The sequence below is a fragment of the Nematolebias whitei genome, chromosome 6 (assembly GCF_014905685.2).
Source record: "Nematolebias whitei isolate Nwh7 chromosome 6, NemWhi1, whole genome shotgun sequence".
Taxonomy (NCBI): domain Eukaryota; kingdom Metazoa; phylum Chordata; class Actinopteri; order Cyprinodontiformes; family Rivulidae; genus Nematolebias; species Nematolebias whitei.
Window position 1 is genome coordinate 48,493,233 of NC_056503.1, and position 1,532 is coordinate 48,494,764.

At 44.3% G+C, this 1,532-nt stretch overlaps 1 protein-coding gene across 1 annotated transcript in view; it reads left to right on the forward strand.

The window, feature by feature from the left end:
• The window catches only part of ppp5c (protein phosphatase 5, catalytic subunit), a gene marked incomplete at its 5' end in the record, with an annotated part of 9,796 nt that overhangs the window by 6,321 nt on the left and 1,943 nt on the right, over positions 1-1,532 (forward strand). The window contains one exon of the mRNA XM_037677945.1: positions 158-239. Coding sequence (XP_037533873.1) covers positions 158-239 — 82 coding nt within the window. The remainder of the gene's footprint in view (positions 1-157; positions 240-1,532) is intronic.

Here is a 1,532-nt window from a genome sequence, read left to right on the forward strand (position 1 = left end):
TGGGATTTATACTCCAGCAGCACACAGAACTGGGATTTATACTCCAGTCACAGCAGTTTTTTTTAAATTAAATCGTGTTTTGTTGTGTTTCTGTTAACTGAGAGACAAACAGACTGTGTTGCTGCAGACTGACTGTTGCTTCCTTGTTTTTCTGCAGTGATCAGATGGGAAACAAAGGAGCTTATATCCACCTCAGGGGATCAGACCTCCAGCCAGAATTTCACCAGTTCACTGCTGTGGTCAGTATTCAGCACACGGAGTAACATGTGACGGTTCCTGCTCTTTGAAGCGTTTGACACGTTGGTGTTACAACTTAAAGGGATTTAATTTTAAGGTGATGTGAGACTGTCGGTGAGCGAGTCTCCAAAGTGTTTCAAAAACAAAATCTGTGCCACAAATCAACTCTGGGCTCTGAAAGAATGAGTTCTGATCTGGAGCAGGGAGAGGAGGAGCGCTTGTCTTCCACTTCAGAAGGTTTATTTTACATGTAAAGTACAAGATCACAGCCCTGGACCATTGTAACTCCACCATGTGGTCTCGAACAAATGGCCCCGAACGTAAACAGACAACACATCTTCTTCAGAGCTCGGCCACGCCTCCTGGAGTCATCACCACCATCAACGAATGGGAAGTCCTACTCTTATCATGTGACCCAGCTCTCAACCAATAATATCTCACCATCTTGTGTTCTATAATGGGTGGGTGCGTGAATGTTGGGAGTTGTAGGCATGTAGCTGAAACTACATGTTTTAACACAATATCATTCTAAATATCAAAACAGGATACATATATTTAGACTTTTCATTAAGTTAATATATTATCTGATAAAATGATATTTCAGCTCCTTCTCTGTGTCGAACTCGTCTCTTGACTCCTGCAGGCAGGAAACATCTGAGACGAACGTTCAACGGATGTTTAATCATTTAAAGACTGGTCCATGTCTGCCCGTCTTTGTTTAAAGGAACTAGATTCAATCATAGAAATGGGGGTGGCTGCCGAGGCGAACAAGACTAGACGGGCAGCAACACTGACTCGACACGGCTCAGATTACCGGTTCAGATTACAAGCTGCGCACAAGAAAATAATCTGGTTTTTACAAATGGCTGCAAAGTGACGTCACGACTCACTGGTCACTCAGGACTGAGGCTGGAACGCACAACAGTCACAGCTATAAGAGCTATAACTATAGGAGTCGACCCCAACTATACGAGTCAGCAATAACTATAGGAGCCGACCCCAACTATACGAGTCAGCAATAACTATAAGAGTCGACCCCAACTATACGAGTCAGCAATAACTATAGGAGCCGACCCCAACTGTAGGAGCCAACCCCAACTATAGGAGTCAGCTTTAACTATAGGAGCCAACCCCAACTATAGGAGCCAGTCCCAACTGTAGGAGCCAACCCCAACTATAGGAGTCAGCAATAACTATAGGAGTCGACCCCAACTATACGAGTCAGCAATAACTATAGGAGTCGACCCCAACTATAGGAGCCAACCCCAACTATACGAGTCAGCAATAACTATAGG